Source organism: Magnolia sinica, chromosome 1, assembly GCF_029962835.1.
Source record: "Magnolia sinica isolate HGM2019 chromosome 1, MsV1, whole genome shotgun sequence".
NCBI lineage: Eukaryota > Viridiplantae > Streptophyta > Magnoliopsida > Magnoliales > Magnoliaceae > Magnolia > Magnolia sinica.
The window spans coordinates 3072397-3097530 of record NC_080573.1 but is presented as its reverse complement, the minus strand read 5'-3'; the positions used below and the strand labels follow the sequence as shown (position 1 = coordinate 3097530).

Genomic DNA, 25134 nt, shown 5'->3' with positions numbered 1-25134 from the left:
GTGTGTTGGGGTTGGGGGGGTTTAAAGTGCCAAGGGGCTTAAACAGAACAATCTGAGCAAAGCATTCCAGTGAATGACTGTTCAGAGAGTGTAGTAGATCACACTGATTACTATTACAAGATGATGCAAGGTCCAAAAGGCCACTGATAAGCATGCATATAGATAGCTATCATCTTCAATGATTAAAATGCAACAAGGAAATCCATGCCCTAATGAAAAATAGAGTAATATTTTTGTGGTGGTGACTCAACCTGCTTTGCGTACAATGAGAGCAGCAAGTTGTGCACACCAGGATCCTCGTTTGATGGACACAAAAGTCTAAATATTTGATGACCAAAAGGCCACTGATAAGCATGCATATAGTAGCTATCATCTTCAATGATTAAAATGCAGCGAGGAAATCCGTGCCCTAATGAAAAATAGAGTAATATTTTTGTGGTGGTGACTCAACCTGCTTTGCATACAACGAGAGCAGCAAGTTGTGCACACCAGGATCCTCGTTAAGCAAACGATGGACGCAAAATTCTAAATATTTGATGACTTCATGTGTTTCATTCCTGCATACAATACATTATATTAAGAAAGTATAATCACAACAACGTCCACAGAAAACTTAGCACTGCCGGTATACAATTCGACATAATAAAAAAAGTTAAGAAAGAAAGAACGAAATTAAAAAGGAAAAAAGAAAAGAAAGAGGGTTAAGAATTACAGCAAGAACATAATTAGATATCACACTAAAGGTTGCGGAAAAGTAGATTGCCTCAAAAGGTAAATAACATTTAGGGCAGTGTACTGGAACTTCCACTATCTTCCATAGTAATGACTAGCACATGTCATATAAATGGTAAAAACAAAGCATGAATTGGGAAATTTTCTGAGGAATGGCATTTGCAGCCGTGCATCATCATGCACCAAGCACAAGCTCCCCTCATAGGCTGACTTTGCACGTGTGAGATCCAGGACATTCATCAGGCACTCAGCTTGGTAAATGTATCCTAGCCTAAAAATAGGCTGGCGCACTCGTCAGGTGGGCCACATGAATCTTGAATTCAAATAGTTGGCGATCCTTTTCTTCACCATCCATTCTTTTGTCCACAGCCAATCGGATGAGGGGAAAAGCCTATTTTTTGGGCCAAAGAACATTCACCATGGATCACATCTAGTGAACCCAGATCTTGCATATCTGTGCCTTGTCAGCACGTGTTGCTTGTGTTTGTCTAAAGATGTGCAGATGTAAATAGCATTCTTTTCTCCCAAGTCTCTTTTCATGCATCTCTTTCCTAATACAGTTTTTAACATTTGCAACTTGCACAGATGACTTCAGATACATACAGATTCTTATATCTAATGCATGCAAGAAAAAGCATCAAATAGAACACTCATTCCCTTAACAACAAAAGGAACATACAAATGATTGTATAAGCAATGCAAGTATTTATTACTTGGCATGAGGTTCGCTTGAGTATCGCATCATTGCAGGAATCAAGCTCCTTGGGTTCAGGTTGCTTCTTGTCATCCACGACTCGACAGTCTCATATGCATCAAGCATGATAAGATCTGGGGCAAATTTGTACTGCATAGTAAAAGAAACGTTATAACTTTTAAATGTATAGGTGGATACAGAAGAAAATGACTGCAAATCTAGTATCTATTGAAAACTTTGAAAGCACAAGAAAATATGCAGTAAAAGGGAAGAGAAAACAAAAGACAAGACCAAACATATTGGCTAAGCCCTGCTAAAGCTACTTAAGAGAGTACAATATTGAATCCTACACTCACATTGCCAAATTTGGTATCTTTGGGCAAGATCAAGGCCAATCATTAGGTGTTTCCCGCTGTCTACGTGCGGAATATGGCCAATCTGGTTGTCAGGTGGGTCATATGTGTAAATTATAGATAGCTAATAAGAATTTACCAATGTTCCACATTTGACATACACAAGGACCAGCTAATAACCAGAATGGTAAGACTTTTGGGCCACAGCTTAGACACTTTCTTTTCGGGGGCGGGGAGACCTGATGAACAGCCCCTGCCTCGCACACCTGCCACATTGTCAGCCTGTGGGGAGAAAAGGATTTGAAATCCTACTGCAGGTAGCCCTAAAATTTCACATATTGATTATATGAAGATTGTTACGCAGAATCCTGAACAAAACTCAAAAAGTGATTACGAATTCTCTAGATTCATTGAGCATAGTTTTGTACCTGCAATTCTATAGGGACGGAAGGTTTCTGAAGAACTTCCAATGCTTTCTTTGCTTCACCTTGCTAAATATAGAATAAGGAAGTATTAGTTTGCATTTGAGACCAATTATTAGCAGCCCTTAATTTAGGTAAAAATATAAATAAAAATAAATCAATAGCTCTTAATTCAGGTAAAATCATTCAAAGGCAGAAAAAAAAAAGGTAAAGGAACAAGTGAGACGACGTGAGCAAAGAATAGAGGAATAAGCAATGATGATGGTCATGGTGATGTAAAAAGTTGTACCATGAAAAAATAAATAAAAAATAAAAAATAAAACTTCAAAAAAACCAGCAATATAAGCTAAAGAAGTTGTTTGCGGATTTGTTGTAGCTTTTGCCCTGTGGGCATTTCCTAATAAATTTTTAGTTTTATTAATAAATCAAAATCTGCTAGGAACTGATCAAATTGCAAAGCATCTAATTCTTTTGAGGAAAGAAATCTAGCACAACCCTAGTTGTATGTCTCAATGTTTTCAATATCGATGATATCGGTTCATATATCCCACAATATATCTTATGTCCCACCTATGCAATACGAAACACACAAGTAGTGCCGATATATCCCACCTGTTCGATCCAATGAGCATTTTTTATCTGTTTTTTCTTCTTCTTTTTTTTTTTGCTATAAATTACATTAAATCAGTGACAACTAACAAATGGTTACAAATCCATGATTCTTCATGTTTTACATGAAAAATCATAGGTTTGGAGCTTCGATTTTGAGATTTGGGAGAGTTGGACCAAGTTGCAAAAAATCAGAAAAAATAAAAAATTTCCAATTTCTCATAAATTGATTGCAATCTATGTCCAAACACAAAATCAAACATGTATATAACATGAACTAGTGATTCTTGGTAATTTGGGAATTTTTCAAAAAAAAATTATTTTTTAATTGAAAATGTTAAAAATATTTTCTTTTTCAAAATTCCACTTTGATCAATGGTCAATTGGCCCCCATTTCTGAGTTTTTAGAAGTGTTTGATGAAATCATCATCGCATACACTTTAATTTTGGGATTTGGGGGATGATGGGCCGATCTACAAAAAATTGGAAAAATTCAAAATTTCTCCAATTTTTCTTAAATCAGAGACGATGAGTATCAACGTTATATAAGAGAGTATCTTCATTGGTATCATTCTACTATGACCTGGGCATAGCATTGTTGGTTTGTGGAGCAGCAATGCTATGCCCAACCCCAATGAGATGGAGAGATGATTTTGAGCCACCATGCAACTTATGTGGGTCTAAGCCACAACCACACATTATTCACAAATATATTTATAGCTTTCTACTTCTTTTGCTTTTGAATGTATTGCTTATGTTTTATACATATCTTCTTACATTTATAAATTATATGAATAGACTTTAAATATACTTGCATCAATTCAATTAGGCAACGCATAGATTAGGACCCAATACAAGGGAAAACCATTATGTGCACTTATTTTTTGTGATGTTTTATTTCTAAGTGTGTATTGATATCTTTTTTAACAACCCCTGAAATTTCATTGAAAAATTTGATCAATTTCCCAATGCTTCCCCATGTTTCCCAACAACAGCGATACATTACGCGATAACAATACGGAAAACATTGGTATGCATATGTCCAACGACTCCTGTCACTCATCAAGTGATGTATCATGTGGTCGTGTACTGGCATTAACATATACTCTCCCTAAGATTGTCCTCACAGCAATCTCACCAAAGATCCCTGTCATGGTAGTTGTGAGATAGGATTTCAAAACGTACTGCTCTCCCAACATCCATGCAGGATCCCAGCTATTCATCGGGTGCCCCATCCATCCATCAGGTGTACCACAAGTGTACAAAGAATGTGGACTGCTAGTTGATGTTTTTAACTGTTAATTCTTTCATGCATGTGAGACCCACCTGATTGCCAGACCTGCCTGTTTTAGGACAGGCAAATACATATGGCATCAAACAAACAACCTGATCACATAAACACTTGTTGTCAATCAGCATCGCATCTCTCTCTATGAGTACTTCAGAATATTTTATGGTTTTTTGGAAGGACGAGATGAAAATTTTATTAAGAAAAAACAGAACATAGATTACAACCAAGTGACAGAATCTCCAGTCAAAAACATTGGAGATTAGAACTCATCCTCACCAATCTGACCACTACATTTCCTTCTTTATGAATATGAATGAAGGAGGCCAGGACAGCACCACTGAATGCCCTAAATTCCTCCATCCATCTCTCCAACCTCCACAAATATCCTTCCATAGAGTAAGCCCAATTGATGACATTATAAGAATTGCCTCTATAGTTGAGTGTGGAACAAGCATCCGGCTAAGTTCTTTCACTCCCATCCACAAAGCCCTTGGCCACTCCTGCCTCATTGGGATCCATTATCCAAGAAGGGCCTACAAAGTCACAATCCCTGTCGATTCAGGACTACCTCCAGAGCTACTGTCAAGCTCAAGCATCCACACAACCCAGGAAGGGAAGCCCAGTCACATGGGAGGCAGGACCTCTCACATCTTCAAAGACATCCAGGCAACAAACATTCTATCCTACAATCACAAGAAACTCACTCAAACACCTTCCACAAAGAAACATACAAGATATTTTTCTTCACACACTATCATCCACATGGGCCATACTTTCCAATTTGTTTCTGAAGGCTCCATCATCTCTCTCCTTATAATTGATAATCAAACCTCAAAAAGAGAAAAACACCATAGAATTTGGCCTTTATGCATTTCAAAACCAATCCATATAAGGTTTTGATAACAATATCAGCGTATTGACCGGGCCTAAAAGTGATATGATGTAGGGCATATTGAACTGTGTCGGGCAATATGAGCCCATATCAGCTGTTTTTCTTTTCCCCCAAAAGATCTTGAAAAATTATTGGGAAAATAGGAAAATTTTAAAACATTAGCATCTATCACTTTTTGTATTTTTAACGTGTTCAGTTGTACGTATCAGACCATTTCTTAGATAAGAATGCCATTTGTTATCAAACCCAACACCACTTCGATAGTATTTGTATATTACACCTTGTACCTGTATCGCTAACCTGAGTAGCATATAACATTGACGATACCAGAAACACTGTTCATATGGATAGCCGTTTCTCCAAGGATTTTGAGAAGTTTGCCAATAAAAAAGGGAAGACCGGGTAGGTCTTAGCAAAAAAATCCACCCCAAACCCCAAATCGAGGCAAGACTGACCACTGCTCCTTTCTGCAATCCTGATTGCAAGGACCTCTGTTTTGAACACCTTTTGACCCTTAACAACTTTGTAACATCACAAAAGTTTTCAAACAGATTACCTACTCTCTCAACGTGTCACGTGTCAACCTTATACTGGAGATTAGAAACCCCATCAGAACACTTTGAAGCCATTGAGGATACCTTCCACTATTGTTTGTTTGGTATTCTGCTTAGTAGCTCAACCACAAAAATGAAGAGAAATCGGAAAGCAGAAGGAATGCCCCTTATTTCAAACCACACAATCCCTAGAAGAAGCATCTTAGGGTCCCATTGATTAAGAACGAGAAGGAAGAGAAGCAAAGCATTCTTGCAACCAGCCCCTTCATCGGATGCCAGATCCTATGCTTTCATCACAGAATCAAGGAAGCATTGTCAACATAGTGATAGGCTCTTTCCAGATCCAGTTCACAAACCAACACCAGGAATATTTCAGGTTGTTAAAGAGAGAAACCCTAAAGAAGATTTAATTGAAGAAGGATCCCAAGCTACTTTTATCCCTATCAGTGTTTTAAATAGCAAATAGCGTGTAGCGTAGCATTCACCCCCTTTGAAGCATGAGAAATAAGCTACGGAGCGTGTAGCACAACCAGTGTTAGAAGTATCAGTATCGCTATAAGTTTCGGTGGACGGGGATATGGAAACAATATTGATATCTCCAATAATATCGATGATAACCATATATGCAGGAAAACATGGTAAGAAAGGTGGAACTTTTCAGTGAAACTTAAGGAGATGCTAAAATACATATATTTGCAAATTTAGGAATTAATATATATATATATATATATATATATATATATATATAAAGAATGCATACATAATAAGTTTCCATTTAATGAGGGCCTGAAAGCATGTGCTATCGAAAGAAACTAGTCCAACCATCCCATCCCACCCATCTATCCATCCATCCCATCCCATCTATCCATCCAACCAGCATCGATATTTCAAAATATTGATAACACATGATATTTTGCCAAGAAACCATTGACAACTGGAAAGGAAATGAAAGATTGTGGTCTCAATGTTGCCCATGTTGCAATAACAAAAATTCGTGATTACTATTATCGTTCGACAATTTGAACATTGCATACATGATACGACCATGTGCCCGTAAAACAAAATTGAAAAAGAAATTATTTTTAGTAAATGAATTTTTGGCGATATCGAATATCGATACATTGACAATATTATCAAAATATCACTAATACACTGGCGATACAAGTGACACACACCTGGAATTTACACGGTGGAAAACATTGGTGATACATTTGGCTATATCAATCAATATGTCCCGTATCGGTATCGGTTGGCGTAACGGTGCCCTCCGAAACCGATATGGATACGGGGGCGTAACAGCGCAAATTTTTTTTTTTTGGCCAAAAAAATATGGAAAAATATGAATTAAATCCGGAATATTCTAAGCATTCCAAATATGCATTCATTTATAAATTGGAATATGTTTATGGTGGTGTAACGGTCCACTCTTTCGTGAGAAGTTGTATCGGACTGTCTGATGAATTTATGAACCAGATAACCTGAATTTGACTACAAAATTCATATATTTAATTTTCTAAATATCCAATTTATAAACTTAACAATTTGATATCATTTCTCCCAATAGTTCTTTTTAAAAATGAAATTAAATTCAGGTAGATCGCGTTGCCAATTTGGGGCTGACTTGGAGGACCAGTCCATGCCCCAAATCAGCCTTAAATTCATGCAATTTATTGGCATTATTCCACTTGTGAATTGGTGGACATTTATTGGATAGTGAATCATGAAAAAAAATATCGAAAGGCCCTATTTTAAAAAATAAGTGTCCACAAATTAACAATTAAAACTATTCAAACAATTTGATTTTGGCATTTTGAGTTAGCAATTACAGTCCATAATTTAATTGGTAAATTTTAAGTTAATACATGTCTCGTGTACAATTTTTTAAGGGCCCGAATTAGGTAGGACTCAGATGTGAAGTGTAGCACATAAGTGTCAAAGTTTTTTGGACCACACTCGTGATGAATGTGTTATATCCACACCGTCCATCCATTTTGCCAAATAATTTTAGGGCATGAGCCCAAAAATGAGGCAGATCCAAAGCTCAGGTGGACCGCACCCTAAGAAACAATAATAATTAAACGACTATCATTAAAAATTTATCGGGGCTACAAAAAGTTTTAGATCAAGCTGACATGTGTGTTTTCCCTTCATCCACGTTAGTGTGACACTCTTAACAGGTTAGATGGAAAATAAACATTACAGTGGACCCTAAGAAATTTTTAATGGTGAGCATTCTATAACCACTGTTTCCTATGCTGTGGTCCACCTGATCTTACTAATTTTTTGAATCATAACCTAAAATGATGTGGCAAAATGGATGGACGGCATGGATAAAATACATACAGCATGGTGGGGCCCATGTGGCACGTGTACATTTTATTAAATTGTGCAACGTGCTGCGTAACGCGTACCAGTCCATTCATTTGACGCAAGCAAGTCCTGTGGGTCTAATCATGAGGTATGTGTTATATCAAAACCGTCCATGCATTTGACGAGCTCGTCTTAAGGCTTGACACGAAAAATAATACAGATCTAATTATCAAGTGGACCACACTGCAAAAAGCAGTGGGGGATTGAACATCTACCATTGAAACCCTTTTTGGGATCACAGAACTTTTGGATCAATATGAAATTTGTTTTTCCTCTTCATTCAGGTCTTTTTGACCTTTTGAACAAATTGGATGGAAAATAAACATTATGGTGGGCCTACGAATTTTTTAACGGTGAAAATCATCATCTCACTGCTATTTTTGGTGTGGTCCAGACGATCTTTGAATACGATTTATTTTTTGGCAAATGCTCTAAAATGATATTTAAAAATGGATGAACGGTGTAGATATAATAAATACATCACTGTGGAGCCCACGTAACTCTGATCTCCTTTGAACCGTTCGTACAAGTCGGAGCTCGAGGACTGTCAGCGCTCATCTTAGCATGACACATACCTCCAGCTGGTGCACGGTACACCTCTGAAAGAAAAAAAAAAAAGGGAGAGAGGGAAACCGAAAAGAAAAAAGGGGGAAAGAGAGAGAAGAAAAAAGAGGGAAAGAAGAGAGAGAGAGAGAGAGAGAGAGGGGGGGGGGGAAGAATGAGAAGAAGCAGCAGCAGCAGGCCACCGCGGCCGCGGCCGCAGCCGCAGCTGCAGCTTCCCGAGAAGAAGAAGAAAAGAAAGAAAAAAAAAAAAGGGTAAGTATTTGTTTTTTTTTTTTTTCCTATTTTTTAAGGCCCGTAACAGCAAAATCGGGCCATTGCCCGTTACGCCCCCGTATCGCGTAACGGACCCCACCGTTACCGTTACGTATCGGCCGTTACGGCCGATACGTAACCGATATGGGACACCCTGATATCAATACATTGGTGATATTCAATGATACATCGCTGATACTCGGAATTTCTGAGACAACAAGTGTTATCAGTATCACTACCAATGTTATCGGTATCGACGAGCTAGAGATAAAGATAATATAGGGGATATTCCGATAATATTGGGGATACTCTGATCAATGAGCATAGCTAAAAGCGTTGAAAATATTAACTATTTTTATTGGAAAAAAAAAATGCGACAAATCATTGAACACATTAATTGATTTTAATGTTGTAGTGAAAATAACCTATAATGTGAGGCACATAGTGTGTGGCATAGGCAAATTATCATGTAATATAGGCTACACGTGACCTAAGTTATTTTCATGAGATAAGTAGCGTTAAGGCTAAGCTATGCTACATAGCGTAAGCCACACGCTACATAGCGTAGCTATTTAAAACATTGATCCCTGTAACACAATGTTCTCAGTTCTTAGTAGTAGTTACCACACCTCATGCTTGATGCCATACTAATTGGAAGTAAGGTAGTATACATGATGAGGTTAAATGATTCCAGGAGTTTCAACTTCTCAATTTTCTACAGTACCAGTCATCCTAAGGACATCCAGAAAGTCCTAGTATCAATCATCAATTGTAAGATCATAGACATACATGAAAATGGTAACGCATACCTGAATGTAATGGTGAACGACAATCTCATAATGCTCCTTTAAACTAGCAAAGTAAACCAGTTCATTGACTCTACCATAGCTGCAAGATATTTAAGAGGATCATTCGAATTTATTACATCGTTTTCCTTTCAATCTGAACTAACATAATGCAAGCTAAAGAGACTTATAAAAGAAATTTGCGTTTATAATCAATGTGATCATTGGAAACAATCATTAAGAGACATGTTCGCAAATTATATTCGAAAGTATACAGAGTGAGTTGAAGAACATGGAGGACAAGACCAGACTGCCCTTATATGATTAGCTCAGTGAACCCATATTTAAATCTAATAGCTCTCTAGTACCTCATGTATCAAAAATGCAACAAATGCACAGGATAGAAATACAAGTACATTCCTAACATCAATTGTTATTAGCAAAGAATCTTTGACCCTATAAGCGGAGTACCAAACAACATTACCTTTCCAATAGTCTCATTGTTGTTGCCTCATCCAATACATCCTTGCAATCACTGAGGAAAGCCCGAAATTCTTTAATTGTAGATTGGTACTCCGAATTACTATTTTCTGAAGCTAATTTACCACCATTTCCCGTGTCATCCTCCAACAATAACCTATTGATCTACAAACTCGAAATGTAAACACAGTCATTTAGCAATTGAAACGTTGTGGAATTCAGTGTATATAAGTAGAGAAATGATGGATGGACCCTTCTGGATAAGCAGTATTTTATTTGAAAATTTTGAAGTTCATCATAACCAATAGTATTCAATGCAAGCATTTTCGTCTTTATCTTATTTCACATATACTATGACAATTCTAAACCATGGAAAAAGGGTATTCTCGTTACACAATAATGAAACGAATCAGATGATCTAGTGCATTATATGAAATAAACTACACCAGTAAATGCATCTTGAACATACATCTTTCATTTCTTAAATATCCAAAAGGCACTTAAACTACGTAGTGGGTAGCACAAGGTCTCTAGAATATAGGACAGGGTTTCTCCCTTTAAATGATGGGAACTTGATCATGACACATTTATAACACATTTACATCACAGGTGTGAGTCATATGACAGTGAACTCCAAATGTAAAGAGGTTGGATTACTTCTTCTTTTTTAACACTCACACCCACCCACCGCACATGGGCACTCGAACCCAGGACTTCAGTTTTGAATTGCAGAGCATCTACAACTGAGACATGCATTGAGACCCATAAAGAGGTTGGAGTTGATCCACAAGCAATCAGTGAAAAAAAAAAAAAAAAAGAAGCCAAGAAATAAAATAATCTTTAGCTGAAATACTAGCTTGGCAAAAAGAGGGAATGTTACTTTTCTAAAAGATAAAAGTTCAGGTACTAACTTCTGAAATCTCATTGAACATTACCAATTCATTGTTCTTTGGAATTGAGAATACAACATAAAACAAGATCATTATAGTTATTTTTGCTCTATGTATTTGGTATGAACTTTACATCGGTCATATCCAAAATTCATTCGCTCACTCAAAAATAATCAAATAGATCTTGCCATTTAATAAAGTTCTCTACAAAAAATTTAAAAGGAGTAATTTCTTAATTATTTTCAAGTAACTAAATAAGAGAAATAGGAAAAAACACAAGTGATTCTAGATTTTCCATGGGCTGTTGGCCTCACCCAAAGCAGGCTAGGACAGCCTCTATCGCCCCTAAATGACAGGGTCCAGAAAGAAGGAGAACAAGAAGAAGTTAATTGTCAATTTTAACAAAGTCAAGTTCCTTGAATCCTTTCAGAAGTACAACCTTGTCCAAGTATAACTCGGTAGCCCACGTTGATATCATTGTTATTTGGCACCTGTCATCCTTTGCAAGATTATCAAGCTTCCGCAGCAAGAAAGTCCTTAGAGCATCCTGCATGGAAGACAAAGCATCACAGGAAAGTGCATTAAAAAATATTCAAAATTTAAGTCAAAGGGAAGACCATCTTCCAAAAACAAATAAAATAAGTCAAAAGGAAAGAGAGACGTTATAACTAATTTCCAGCATAGAATTGAAGATGAACCAAATGAATTGAAAGCCTGAGTATAATCTAAGAAAAGTATTGAGATGCCTTGAAGCAGTACCAAGCTTAAAAATAAACATCCAAAAGAGCATGTTAGGGTTCACTTAAGCGAAGAAGACATGGGAAGCTTGGGGGTAAATTTGGGTGCAGGGCTGCTTCAGATCTATTACATGTTATTATTCCAATCTCCATCAAGCAAGATAAAGTGACTAGGCAAAAATTCCAGTGTTTTATATAGCTTATGCCATGTAGCGTGTAGCTCACACTACATAGCGCAACTTAGCCTTCACACAACGTAGCTCATGAAAATAGCTTAAGTCATGTGTAGCCTATGCCTACACATATGTAGCTTATGTTACAAGCTTTGTAGCTTATACTAGAAGAAAATTTTCATTAAACATTAGAATTAATTAATGTTTTCAATGATTTGTTACATTTTTAAAAATAAAAATTAGTTAATGTTTTCAATGATTTAGTAAAATAGTGTAAGCAGCAGTATTAAATCAGTTCCATTACTTCTTTATCTTTATACTTAATCTTTGCCCTATTTTTCCTATTAATTTAAGATGTGTTTGGTTGCACCAAATATCACTCTAATTTAGTGCAACCAAATTAAATTGATCAAAATGAAATTCTACAATAGTTTGTGCAACCAAGCGCAATCTTAAGTGGTGTTTATCTTACACTACATGCTACATAGCTTACACATCATGCTTCAAACGGGTGAACACTATGCCACACGTTCTTTGCTATTTAAATCACTGCAAAATTCAGAGGGTTTTCTATGGTAGGGCAAGGAAGAGAAGCATAAGTTCCATCTGGAACAGTGGTGGTTGATTTGGGAGGAACACAACAATCACATTTCAGAAAATAGAGGATGGTCAGGAATCTTGCAGGAGAGAAGCATTCCAACAAGAGATTGGTTGTCCCCCCCCCCCCCCCCCCAATCTGGCAGATTTGAATGAAGCTGAGGTCTGGGAACTTTGGCTTGGACTTGAGCAGTTGAGAAGCAAAATGCTCCACCATCAATTGTTGAATGTGACTCCTCAGCAATCAATCGGGAAATTCATCATCCATCTATCCATGGCACCTCGCAAGATGGTCGATGAGATTAGAGAACTCAAAGGAAATATCTCAGTTTCTTTGTTCATATTAAGAGAGAGGCTAATGATGTAGCTGATGAGTTGGCTAGGACTAGGAGAGGAAGAGATGTGCTTGATTTCGTAATCAGGGACTCATTACCTCTCCTGTAGTTCTCTTTCCCATTGGGCTTGTAATAAATCTATTTACCCTTTGGGGAGAAAAAAAAAAAAAAAGCATCTCTATTTAAAACAGGGAAAGATGCCATAAAACTTACCTGTTCACCCATGCTAATAAACTTCAACGTGATCTCTTCAAATGATAATATATAGTTCATCTGCAGAAAAAACAAAACGCCATGTTATTTACCAAACAGTCCCATGGAAAGAAAGCATTTAAATCCATGGGGAAATTACTTTCAGATGGCTCCTATATGACATGTGGGAGCCATCAAATATCCAAGAATATAGTTCCTTCAAGCGGAAAGCAGTTCTCCACAAGGAAATCACATTCTATATCTCAACTATTTCCACCAGAATTTTGCTAGCACTGTATGCCACCACCATTCTCCATCATTGGCCACGACTTGTGTCTTGCCACCTGGGGATCCAGACTATTGATCTAGCAGGCCCACAAGGGATGAGTAAATGCAATTGATAGGAGATCCTTGCTGCCCACAGAGAGGTGTGGAAAGTTGGGCCATCATTTGTAACCATCCTTTGTATGACAGGAGCTCACCTAGATGGATGGTCTGGAATGTGGTGAGGAACAAGAGACAATGAATGTGGGAGAACAATGCTAGCAGGCCTTGAATAACAAAACCTCGTGGTTTTCGTGTGAAAAAGAGAAACATTGATATTCTGGATGAGACTCCATATGCATGCACAGAAAGCCAAAGTATGGCAATCAAAAATTTTAAACTGCAGCAAGTAAACTCGTTTAAGACCAAAGCAGAGATGATAACTTGACTAAGAAATGTTCCATATATTTAGAAAGGTTCCATATACAGTCGTGCAAACATAGCAAACTTAAGAAATAGGTTCCTCACCTTTGCATAAAAGGATGCTGCTCTGACAAAATCTTTTGCTGAGAAAGCATCTTCAGCCTGCAATATACTTATTTTAATCATATGATGCCACAAAAACTCAATGTATCTATGCCAGCATGTGCAACCACAATGGACAGATCTAATCTTAAACTTTAACAACTTCTTGTCAACAAATCTACTAGAGAAGAGGCCACTTGCATGATGTGCATCTCCAGATACCTAACCAAGATTAGCTGCATGTGCTACCATGCTCACAAGTGTGCAAGATATAGTTTGTACATCAGGCAGCCCCATAGTTATTATGTGCCCTGACCCAAAAAAAAAAAAAGAGGCTAATCTGCTCATCTTGCAGCCTACACCTCTACGCCGGAAAAATAAAATAAAAATAGTACCACAACATTCTACATTCAATTTATCTGTGTCCCTACTTATGACCGGACTGGCCTTATTTTTAGGGGTAGGGCAAATTAAAAGTCAGGCCCACCTGGCAAGCAGCCCAAATCTCTTAAATGTGTGCCATGCTGGCAGGGTGGGCATCTGGTTTTAGCAACTGCAGATGCACGTCTGCAAGTAGCATTCTCCAGTTATGGAATGGAGAAAAAAATATATGAAATCATGCACATGCATTTTAATTAGTACCTGTACTAAATATACTTGGTCTCTCTGGAACGGATCCCGACAATTTGCTAAAGCAGCAGCATATTCCTTCATGTCCAAATAAACCTTCCACATATCTCGCCCTTCGTCATTAACAGACACCTGCAGTTTCCTTAACATCAGCATCTTGAACATTTTTGAGCCAGTAAAATGCTTCTTTTTTTGTATGACGACAGGGTGTCCCCGCCCCTTTTGAAGGTGAGACTATTCACTGCGGATGCACGCGATAACCCACAAACCACGTGCATCAGGTGAAGCACGGGGAGGGGAATCGAAACCTCGTCCGTGGGGAGCAAACCCACGACGCTAGCCATTTACACAAACCCCGGGTGGGTCAGTAAAATGCAAAATAAAACATAAACTGTATAAAAAGTCAGCGGACAACATAAACCTGAAAAATGGAGTTTTGATCGTAAGCATAGAACAATCCTGCAGTGGCATCACTGCACAATCCCATTATTCCTCTTGAAATTGAGTCTGGCGTATGATCGAAATGCAGTTCCTCTATGATCTGTTGGCTAATTCTATTGACAACCTGAAAAAACATTGCAAGGCCATAGCAAAAATTCGAGGACCCTTCCATGAATTCAATACAGATGGAACCAAGAGAGTAAAGGCTAGCAACAATTCAAAATCAGTTTGGCACCTTCAGTGGAAAATGGAAACAACATTAAGTGGGATTTCATTTTCCCACTTTTTCAACCCTAAATCAATAGTGAGATATGAACAGAGCACCTATTTGTATCTCACTATCGATTTGACGTGAGAGTATCCAAACACAAAACCAGGTCGCAGTGAGTATCCAACAGACAATAAACATTTAACAAACAAACAGATGCAAAAATCACTAATGAGGTCCTCAAATATGCAAAATTCAATGACTCGTCAACATGGCAAAAGAGAGGCATGCAAAGGACCAATGTGCCAAGCATCATTACCAGGAATGAAACAGGGTTTGTGGAAGCAAAATAATTGTCCATACCTTAACCTTATCTCCAATGAGAAGCAGAAAATGAAACTCTGACACAGCAAGAGATCTCGGTTTAATTACTTCCCCAGCTTCACTCAATTTTGAATAGTCTAACAGGGCCTTGTTCTCCACAAAGTTTTCATCTCCATTGGTTGAACTACTCAAGTAATTTTCAAAAAACAAAAGCCAGAAGCAGAGGTCTCAACACAAAATCAGTGATGATGCATTAAAAACGAAACTGTGACGATATCAAGGACGTACAGAAAGCATGACTCTCCAAATGGTATATGTTATATTATATTACCAAAACTAAAAACTATATCATCATGAGTAACCACAGGTACTTGCGCAGACTGCTATGTTGACAGGTATCTATACAGGTTAGAAGATAATGGTATACCTATGCTGTGCTCCAAAATTTAGGTCGCCATGATAGATGCCTGCCCCAGAAAGCCAGGAAAAATGTTCAGCCCTTCTTTGCTTGATAAAGAAATGCAGTTCACTACAATATGAGCAAAAGGGAGGGTAAATTTCAAGCTCTCATTACTAGAAAAATTAACATTAAAGCACAAGAGTAACATAAAAAATTTCTTTAAAAAAAATATTCCTCCACACTTATTGTTGAACTTCTGAAATTTGCAACTCCCAACAAATACAACCATGAGCTATTCACAACATGTTAAATCAGAACAACATCTAAACAGATAAATTTAAAAAAAAAAAAAAAATTTAACATATAAACTCGCATGTCAAACTTGGGAGGTTGGAGATATTTTTAATTTTTTTAAAGGATAGTATTGAGATGCATTGTAAAATAACACTGCCTTTTTTATATATCTTATAACAGCAAGAAAAGTTTTGTCACCAGTTGTGATTCATCGTTCTGTTAATCTACAAAAAAAAAAAAAAAAACCCAAGAATAACCATGACTTAAACACTGCACTGAATACTTTACTTTTGCACAGACCCATACTGACAGTCTAAAACAGGCACTTGAAGTCACTATCACAACACTGAGCCTTATGAAAACCATAAACGAGCATCTCAGAATGTTTTCAAGGCCCACTATCAGCAAAATGATATTAGTTGCCTGCTCATGGTGATCTATCCATCTTCCAGCAATAGTATGCTGCTCTACTCCTCTGCAATCACAGTATCACCTAAAATATATGATAAAGGGGGGAGAGATTGATGCTGATATAAATACAGAAGGAACATAAGACAACTGTTTTTGTTCTTTGTTACTAACTTCAAAACCGAGCATTAAGATAAGCAATTACCTGTTTGGTATTTCACCAGGAAGCTCCATAAAATGTACTGCACGATCTGAATAGCTAGCAAACACAGTCTGCATAATTCACGAGTACCAACAGGCATAAAACTCCCAGAACAAGGATAATGTTCCATTACTACTATGGAACTCTAACATGCATACTGATTTCCGGGGACGTTAGCACCAAATCGAAAGAAACATCAAACATGGCTACAACATATCAAGATGCTATGATAGAGAGCATTGAATTTCTGACGTTACAACATACCAAGATACTAAATGCATGGGAGGTTTATACAGAAACAACTCTACCCAGTATGTAGCTACATGTAAGCCAAGGATGCCATTTTTCAACAAAGATTAAACCAGCACCTCTATTTAGCTATGATAGAGACGAATGAATTTCTGACATTGAAGTATCAGTGAAAATGAACAAGGGTTATATATCAAAAAATTATTATAGAGAGGATTAAATTTCTGACACTGAAACTGTTCCATTTGAAGCAAACAAGGGTTATATATCAAATCCAGCAGCTCCCATGTGCAGAAGACCAACTCAAAGGAGATTCAAGCCCATTATGAAAAGTGTCTACATCATGAGTTTCTTCTTCTTCTTCTTTTGGGGTGTGTGTGTGTGTGTGTGTGTGTGTGTGTGTGTCTGTGGAAGGGCAACTAGAGTTTTATTAAAGGTAAAACAATGACAAGCATCATCCAATGTCACATAAAAAGGATGTAAAGTGTCTATGTCAAAAGATTCTGACTTGAAACAGCTAATATTACATAAAAAGGCTTAAGAAAGAGTGAGAATATATATATATATATATATATATATATTTCCATTTATGAGTTGACTTGCATATGCACAAAGAGTTAAGGGTGTACCATAAATACCGCTAGCATGAAATAAAATGACTGACACAACCCTAATTTCATAAGATAAAACAACAATCCAAGTAATCTTTTTTTTTTTAAGGATAACAACCAACTAATCTTTTTAATTTAAAAAAAGAAAAAAAACTGCAAATAGTTGTGATTCTTTTTTCTTTGTTTTTTTTTTTTTGAACGATGAGAAATTTATCGATAGGAAAAGAAGAGAAAGGAAAACATGAACAAAAATAAAAACAGAAAAGAAACAGAAACTACAAAAAACTAGGAAAACTACAAATTGCTACTCCACAGCAGCACCAAAAACCCCTACTATAGCCGAACCTAAGGAGCCCAGTCCCTGAACAAAACTAAGACTCTCAAAAAAAAACTTGCAGCTGAAACACTAACATTCCCAAGGACCCAAATGGACTTAAAAATTAAAATCCTCTCCTGTTTCTAAGAATAAAATCTGCAAATATAAGTGTAAAGACCGCGAAAACACAGTTATTCCCTCAAATGTCCAAAGGACCCAAATGGACTCACCAGGACCAGTCAACAAGAACTATTATTTTGTCAGCCATATACTGCAGATGTTAAGGACAGAGAACTTTTAATTACGTTGAACATGATTTTAAAAAAATAAATAAAAGATAAGAGGACATATCAACGGCATGAGTCCACATGACAAATGAAACAGATGTATTTGTGGTCAAAAAGTTTTCAGAAGTAGGTTGAGAATATGTTAATATAAAGGCAGAGACATGCCCAAAGCCCATCTCGGCATAGATAAGGCATACGCTATGCCTTCCATGAATGTATCTTGCTTACTAGGAATGCATATTGTTAGCTGTATAAATTACACCTGCTAACTGTGAACAAAAAAGAATTGCCATCTATATTTATGGAAATGGAGCACAGACAATCATCAGTCAGAAGATAACAACCATAGCAACAGTGATGAAAGAAAACAATCAATATTATTTTGAAAGGGAACATTCAATATTAATAGCTAAGAGCACCTGTACTGCTTCCATCAACAAGCAAACAAATAAAATGACATCGTGAGCATATCGACAAGAATGAGAGGAGCGGAGTGAAAAATATGAGAAGCCCAGTTGGATCATCTATAATAAATGGTATATCAATCAAGGCCAGGTTCGCAATCAAATTTTACGACCTAATACTAAATCTCCAATATTTACCTCCAACAATCCAATGCCAGTGAAAGAGTAAAGCCGTGTAGGAGTTACAGCCATTACGTAGTACCTAGTTGCATTACCGACACTGGTTGTTTCCATCTGTAAAGTAAACAATAGTTAAAGAAGATCAGTAGATTTAAAATGAACAAAACTTCAATGCGAGAAAATAAAACTCCCGATTCTGGGCCCGTATGGAAAGACCAGGACAAACATTTAATAGTACCTGTAAACCCATGAAGGCTTCTGGAAGCTCTGCCAGTTCAAAAAGCAGTTTCAGATACTTCTCTTTTTTATCCTTTTCATCAACTGCAATCTCATAAAGTTGGCCATTTTCTGTGCCGAGAATGACTTCACGTGTAGAAGCTGCATTTTCAGACATTAGAAAAAAAAAGAAACAAAAAATCATTTTGTGCAATTTCTCAACCTTGCTACATATCAGAAGGGGCAAAACACCACTGGGAATTACAGTCACCTTCAGTGATTTGTTGTCTGTTCCAGGCAACAGCATTCACAATGAGACCCTTTAATCTGTTCAAAATGCGGGGCTTGCCCCACTTTGCATGTGTATAGTATGTCTCAGGACCTCCACTACCAAGAACAGTAACTATACAATGGCTGCCTCCAGGATCAACAAAAACTCTGTGCACAGGTTGATCCCCTGTTTTACCAGCAGAAAGGTCCAGATCTGCAGTAAAAAGAAAAGAAAAGAGAAGGGAGAGATTGATCATTACAATTCGTCAGTAAAAAATGCTTTAAACAGACACTAAAAATTGCAGATGGGGCGAAGAACTACAAATGATGGAACAGAAGGGGAAAAGAAAAAAGAAACCAAAAAAAAAAAAAAACTAGAAGAGAACTTCTAGTCATGCACCAATGTCCACACCAAAATTAAGAAATTCAGATTTACAGTACACATTAGATATCATCTTCTTTTTTTCTTTTTTTTTTAAAAAGATACATTAGGTATCATGTTAATGTTACAAATATATCATGATCAACATAGCCTTGTCCCATCTATTTGAGGTTGTCTTTAGGAAGCAAAGCATGTTTCACCTTTCATTCATATCTAAGCCCTAGCCTCAGAACATGAACAGGCTTTCATATCCCTTCTCATCATATCAATCACAGTCCTTCTACAACTTCCTTTCATCCTCTTTTCAAGCCCTTCAACCCCAATCAATGTTTCCCCTTGTATCAGAGCCATCTATAGTCTTCATAGCACATTACCGAACGAACTCACATTATGTTCTCAATCATTTTTTTCTCTTATTGAGACTACTAGGACGCTTTTGATTACCTGTTTCTTAATTATATCCTTCCTAGTCTTCCCACATATCTATCTCGGTTCCCAACATCATCATCTACGCAGCACTCAATCTCTGCTCACTTTGCCATTTAACTGCCCAACACTCTGCACCATATAGCATAGCCAGTCAAATCACTACCTTAAAAAACCCTTTTCATAGAAATGTGGTGATCACACAATACTCTAGAGGCTCATCTCCACTTCATCCACGACTCTTAACTCTATTGCAAAACTCCTTATTAATCTCCCTATCTATTTGAATAATATGGGCAAGGTAAGAAACAAATCACTTTGAGGAATATCTTGACCATCGATTTTTTAGTAAAGCCTCACCTCTATAACTATTGCTCCCAAAGCTACATTCCAAATACTCTTTCTTGATTCTACTAATCTTTAAGACTCTAAAATCTAGAGGCTTCTTCCAAAACCTCCCAACACTATGCACAATATAGCATAGCCAGTCAATTAGCTACCTTATGAAAGTTTCTATCATAAGCATGTAGTGATCACACAACACTCTAGAGCAAGGTATTCCGGAATGGAAACGGTGGCCATAACGGCCACCACTGTTACCGTTACATTACAGGTCGTAACGGTTGTTACAACTCCTGTAACGGCCGTTACCGTCTCTTTTTTTATTGAAAGAAAAAAAACCCCGAAAACTTGTATCTACCCCTTAACATTGAAAAAAATCCAAAAAACCTGTATTTGCCCCATAATGGTCCATTACGGGGCTATTACAACTTTTACAAGGGGCATAACGGGCTGTTAACAGCAGTTGCAAGTCATTTTTTCATAACAGTTGTTATGGCTGTTACAACCCCTAAACGTGTAACAGTTGCCACCATTACCTTTACGTAACGACTAATGACCTTTACAGCCCTGTAACAGCCTTTATGACACACCATGCTCTAGAGGCACAACTCCATCCACCCAACTCTAATTCGATTGGAAACAACAGCATAATGTCCCCTCCTTTTCAAAAAATAGAAGCAAGTTAAAGAAGAAAAAAAAAATCACTTTAAGGAATCTCTTGACCATTGATTTTCACTAAAGCCTCAAAAGCTGCATTCCAAATACTCCATCTCAGTTCTAATAATATTGAAGCCTCTAAACATCAATTTGGTCTGTGCGCACATGTATGTATGAATATGAAAATATCATCATCATCATCGCCTTGGCTTTCTCCTAGCAATTTGGGGTAGGCTTTTAAATCATATATTGGCAGAAGTTTTGTGATCAGCTGCCTCCAAACATCAACCTTCCTCTCTTTTTTTTCAGGCTCTTAGAACCAGCCAAAGGCTCACATGCCAGCATAGTCCCACCCAGTACAAAACCCAACTATCAGGGCAAGCAAGAAAACTGGATCATTGAGGGTGGTCAATTGCCAAGCAAACCGCTACACACACAAGAAACATCCTGCTCAAGTAGTTGGATACACAAAATAGCAGGGAACCCACAAATACACAAGTTCATGATCAAATCAATGGTAAAACAAAGAGAATAAGAGGTGATGAGAAAAAGAGAAAGAAGAGAAAGATCTCTCTCGCCCCTAAAAACGCTTCATTTGTATGTTACTTAACCCTAAACAAAACACCATAGTAAAGTACAGCTAAATAAATACTGAAATAAAGGAACCCACACATACACTAATGTACATTTTCTGACAAGTACTAACACCATTCAGATGCCCACATGGTCACTCCCCGCGTTGCACCTTAGAAGAAATATTGCATGCTACCAACAAAGTAGAGCTTACAAATAATTAATATCTAGCATGCAATGCCAGATGAGCCTACTAGCGTCTCACTAATTAAAAGGAATTAGCTAGACAAATCACTTCAACTAAAAATGACCATGCACTACCACCTATAGACTAGCCATGCTTTATGGGACAAAATGTTGGCCAGTCAAGGAACATCACAATCTCAAAATGAGTGAAGCTGAAATGAGGATGTTGAGATGGATGAGTGGCGAGATGAGGAAGGATAGAACTCAAAATGGACACATTAGAGGGAACTTAAGAGTGTTCCCAATAGGGAATAAAATGAGGAGAAGTGGACTTTTGATGGTTTGGCCCTGCATATCAAAGGCTATTAATTGCACCAGTTAGAAGTTGGATCAAGTTGAAGGCTATAAAAGGTCAAGGGGAAGGCCTAAAACGACATGGGTGGAGGTAGTAAGAAAAGATTTGATAACCTACAATCAGTTATTTAAATATCAGTATTGATGCATGTATTGCACCCCTAGGATACAAAAACATATCGGGTATCATATAGGAAATATCACATGTATTGGGGAACGTATCACTATTTGAGAGAAACATTAGGAAATGATGGAATTTTTCATAAAACTTCAGCATATGTTACAGAGAAATGATTATACACTTAGAATTCAAAACATCACAAATACAAGTATGCACAACAAGTTTCCTTTGTATAGGGTCATAAACCATGCATGGTTAGACAGAACTAATGCAATTATATCCAAAACGAGTTCATATAATTCACAAGACATACAATACAAATAGGAAAACAGATTCTCCAAAAAATTTGGGAGAAAATGGATTTTTGTGAGGTTTTTTAAGAACTTTTTTTCAAATTTCTGGTGGGGGAATGTATCGCAATGCATCCCTGATACATATCGCAATGTATTATGAACCTAATGTATCGACGATACAAGGAAATTTTATAAGGGTTTTAGCAAAATATCGCAATGTATCAATATATCACAATATATCGGGGATGCATTGTGATATTTTGTGATGCAACGGGAGAATTTAATAACTCCCCCTGTATATCATATCAACCATATGCGATATAAATAGAATTGGCCAATAGATTGGACAATGGTATTGATATTTAAATCATTGTTGGTATGAGGCTTGGATGATGATGATGCACTGCCAACCATACAAAAATGAAAAAAGAGTTCTTCGTCTATTAATACTAGTTCCTTACTATGTTTGGACTTGATAAGCTTACCCGTGTTTAGTCAAATTAAGTTGCAGGCTCCACTCCTGGTGGTGCCCTTCCATCAAATCCTAGAGAGCGGAACAAACAGAACTAGCCAATTTTAATTTCATGATTCAAACTAGCAACTAGGGGTGGAACAGGCAAGCAGCACCAACTTTAAGCCAGGCTTACTGTCCAACTAGTAGATAAATTCAAATCTGCCATATGAGTAAGAGATCCAACCCATGTGTGTAGGTATCGTATCATAAACACCACCCACACCCTCCCTCCCCCTTTTCAATCTCTCCAATCTCATGAAGTATTCACCCGGTCATTTTGGGAAACCTCTTGGTCAGCAATCTTAACTAATACCTCATTTTCAATCCTATTATTACCAAAATTGCACTGCATATACTTTGTTTTAGCCCAACTAATCTTAAATCCTTTAGATTCCAAAGCAACCCTCCATAAATCTAGCTTTGTGTTTAAGATGCATGCATGGCTAAAATGGGACTAAATCAGATAAAATTCACATTGATGTAGTCGATAACTATAGATACATGTTATTTGGAGCCAACCAGTATCTGCCCAATGCCAATATTTTGAACCCTGTTGTAATTAGTTAAAACAATTATAATGTATGCACTTATGAATCTTTTGATAATAGTACATTTTCAGGCAATCAAGTTTTGGCAAGTACATATTTATACTATGCTCCCAACTCCATGTTTGGGTTTCTGGAGATGCTCTCTCTCATACACCTATATTCATGTCATAATATATATATATATATATATATGCCCGTCTCCACAAGTAGCCCTCAAAGCTCTGGCTTATCATTATCTTGTGCCCACCAACCATTGTTTCATGCACTACGAATGCCACAATCTAATGCTTGAGCAGGTGGAAAGTATACACCAGCTAGGCGCACAGTGGTAATTTTTAAATGATAAAATTAAGTTATTGCCGAGAAGAAAATGAAAACCTCTTGGAAAGAAGACAATTGAGAAGATATAAAGGTGAAAGTACCAAATGAATCTCTGCCTCCAAAGTCATGTCTGATTACCCATCCTTTACTCGTACCCAAGACAATGACATCATTCCCAGTAGCCATGCATGTAATAACTCCATGGCCTTTTGCTGCATATCTTTCAAGGAGGTCTACTGAGAAAACATGTCCCGCAGAATCCATCTTTGCATTTGGGAGGTCACTGCTCTAACAGGTAACATCATCATTATCACAATGAAATTTTTGGAAAATAGTAACGAAGTTAGTATAAGATGGTAGCAGCATAGAACATGCAGACAAGAATGACATCAAAGGCAACCAGCAATTCAAAATAAGATAAAAGAAAATGGTGCAGAAACATCCATTACATAGAGAAATAAACATTGAAAACTTGCAACGAGACATAAGGCTGTCAACTAGTTTGTCATGGATTAAGCGGGACAAGTTACAGAGCATATGGCTTTCCAGCAGCATCCCGATGACTGACACAAAAGTAGACACCCCTTTGGAACATTGTTCCCAACCCCTTTACAAATTTTGTGCTTGCTAATGTCCACCATGCAGTCATTTGTAGTTTAACCCATTTTGGATGGAGCACTGACAAAATACCATACTGACTGGATGATGCTGACCATCCCTTTGTGGCCATCAAATGGATGGTTAAAAAGAAAATGGTCCATGGTCTAAATTCAACATGCAAAATCAGATAGTTAAAATGGCCAATCAGCGTCACATTCAACGTACTCGCCACAATGATGCTCAATCTTTGACCAGTGGGATGGACATGCATGTATGCCACATGCATGTGGAATGGTTATCATGGCTTGGTAAAGAGAAAACGAAGCAAAGAATGTTCCTCAGCATACACATGTGATGCCAATGTGAAGAAGAGAAAGAAGTAGAGAAGATGATGAAGGTGCAGTCTTGTGCACTAACCTGAGTAGAATCCGAGTCCTGAGGTGGGCCCAAAAGAGGCCCAAATCTAAGCCTGTTAGCAGCAGCCATGGAGAACTTCAAACCAACAGAAAGCACAAAATTAAATGGCAGCTTTGTCGAGCAAAAGGAGGGGTTGCCCCTCTTTTTTATTTTCCTCGGTTCAGATTTTGTTCATTTCTTATGATATAATCAGCACTGCTTGGCTCAATAATTCGACAAATGAAGAGATTACTGAGGATGTTTCTAGTT

The 25134-nt window shown here is 37.3% G+C and overlaps 1 protein-coding gene across 3 annotated transcripts in view; it reads right to left on the bottom strand.

Moving 5' to 3' along the window:
- The window catches only part of LOC131236746 (vacuolar sorting protein 18), a 38180-nt gene that overhangs the window by 7594 nt on the left and 5452 nt on the right, over positions 1-25134 (bottom strand). For 2 of the 3 annotated variants that reach the window (XM_058234166.1, XM_058234151.1), the window contains exons 2-18: positions 23970-24151; positions 19153-19365; positions 18904-19043; positions 18684-18779; positions 16622-16689; positions 15742-15843; positions 15354-15498; positions 14763-14906; positions 14354-14473; positions 13715-13771; positions 12944-13003; positions 11328-11435; positions 10003-10163; positions 9543-9621; positions 2208-2270; positions 1446-1576; positions 452-557 (exon numbers count right to left, since the gene is read on the bottom strand). In XM_058234166.1, the coding sequence (XP_058090149.1) occupies positions 452-557; positions 1446-1576; positions 2208-2270; positions 9543-9621; positions 10003-10163; positions 11328-11435; positions 12944-13003; positions 13715-13771; positions 14354-14473; positions 14763-14906; positions 15354-15498; positions 15742-15843; positions 16622-16689; positions 18684-18779; positions 18904-19043; positions 19153-19365; positions 23970-24132 (1956 nt within the window). In that variant the 5' untranslated portion in view covers positions 24133-24151. Of the gene's footprint in view, positions 1-451; positions 558-1445; positions 1577-2207; positions 2271-9542; positions 9622-10002; positions 10164-11327; positions 11436-12943; positions 13004-13714; positions 13772-14353; positions 14474-14762; positions 14907-15353; positions 15499-15741; positions 15844-16621; positions 16690-18683; positions 18780-18903; positions 19044-19152; positions 19366-23969; positions 24157-25134 lie in introns of all 3 variants that reach the window. The other variant, XM_058234157.1, reaches the window with a different exon arrangement.